This window comes from Buceros rhinoceros, unplaced genomic scaffold, assembly GCF_000710305.1.
Source record: "Buceros rhinoceros silvestris isolate BGI_N320 unplaced genomic scaffold, ASM71030v1 scaffold22248, whole genome shotgun sequence".
NCBI lineage: Eukaryota > Metazoa > Chordata > Aves > Bucerotiformes > Bucerotidae > Buceros > Buceros rhinoceros.
Genome location: NW_010425442.1, coordinates 3,912 through 4,162, shown reverse-complemented (window position 1 = coordinate 4,162; position 251 = coordinate 3,912). Strand labels below are relative to the sequence as shown.

Genomic DNA, 251 nt, shown 5'->3' with positions numbered 1-251 from the left:
TATTCCCCTCCGCCTCCTGGTGCCCACCCAGGATGTGGGTGCCATCATTGGCAAGGAAGGGGCCACCATCAGGAACATCACCAAGCAGACGCAGTCCAAGTGAGTCCGTTCTGCCACGAGCTCGTTGGTGCCTCGTGGTTTGCCGTGATTTGTGAGGCTGGATTATTTTTTTTTTTTTCTGAGAAGGGGCTATCTGAGGCCCTTCCAGCTCTTCTGCCGTGCAGAGCAGGGTGTCCAAGAGCCTTCCTATG

At 55.4% G+C, this 251-nt stretch overlaps 1 protein-coding gene across 1 annotated transcript in view; it reads left to right on the top strand.

The window, feature by feature from the left end:
* The window catches only part of IGF2BP1 (insulin-like growth factor 2 mRNA binding protein 1), a gene marked incomplete at its 5' end in the record, with an annotated part of 8,186 nt that overhangs the window by 4,027 nt on the left and 3,908 nt on the right, over positions 1 to 251 (top strand). The window contains one exon of the mRNA XM_010141165.1: positions 1 to 99. This exon is cut by the window's left edge and continues 42 nt beyond it. Coding sequence (XP_010139467.1) covers positions 1 to 99 — 99 coding nt within the window. The remainder of the gene's footprint in view (positions 100 to 251) is intronic.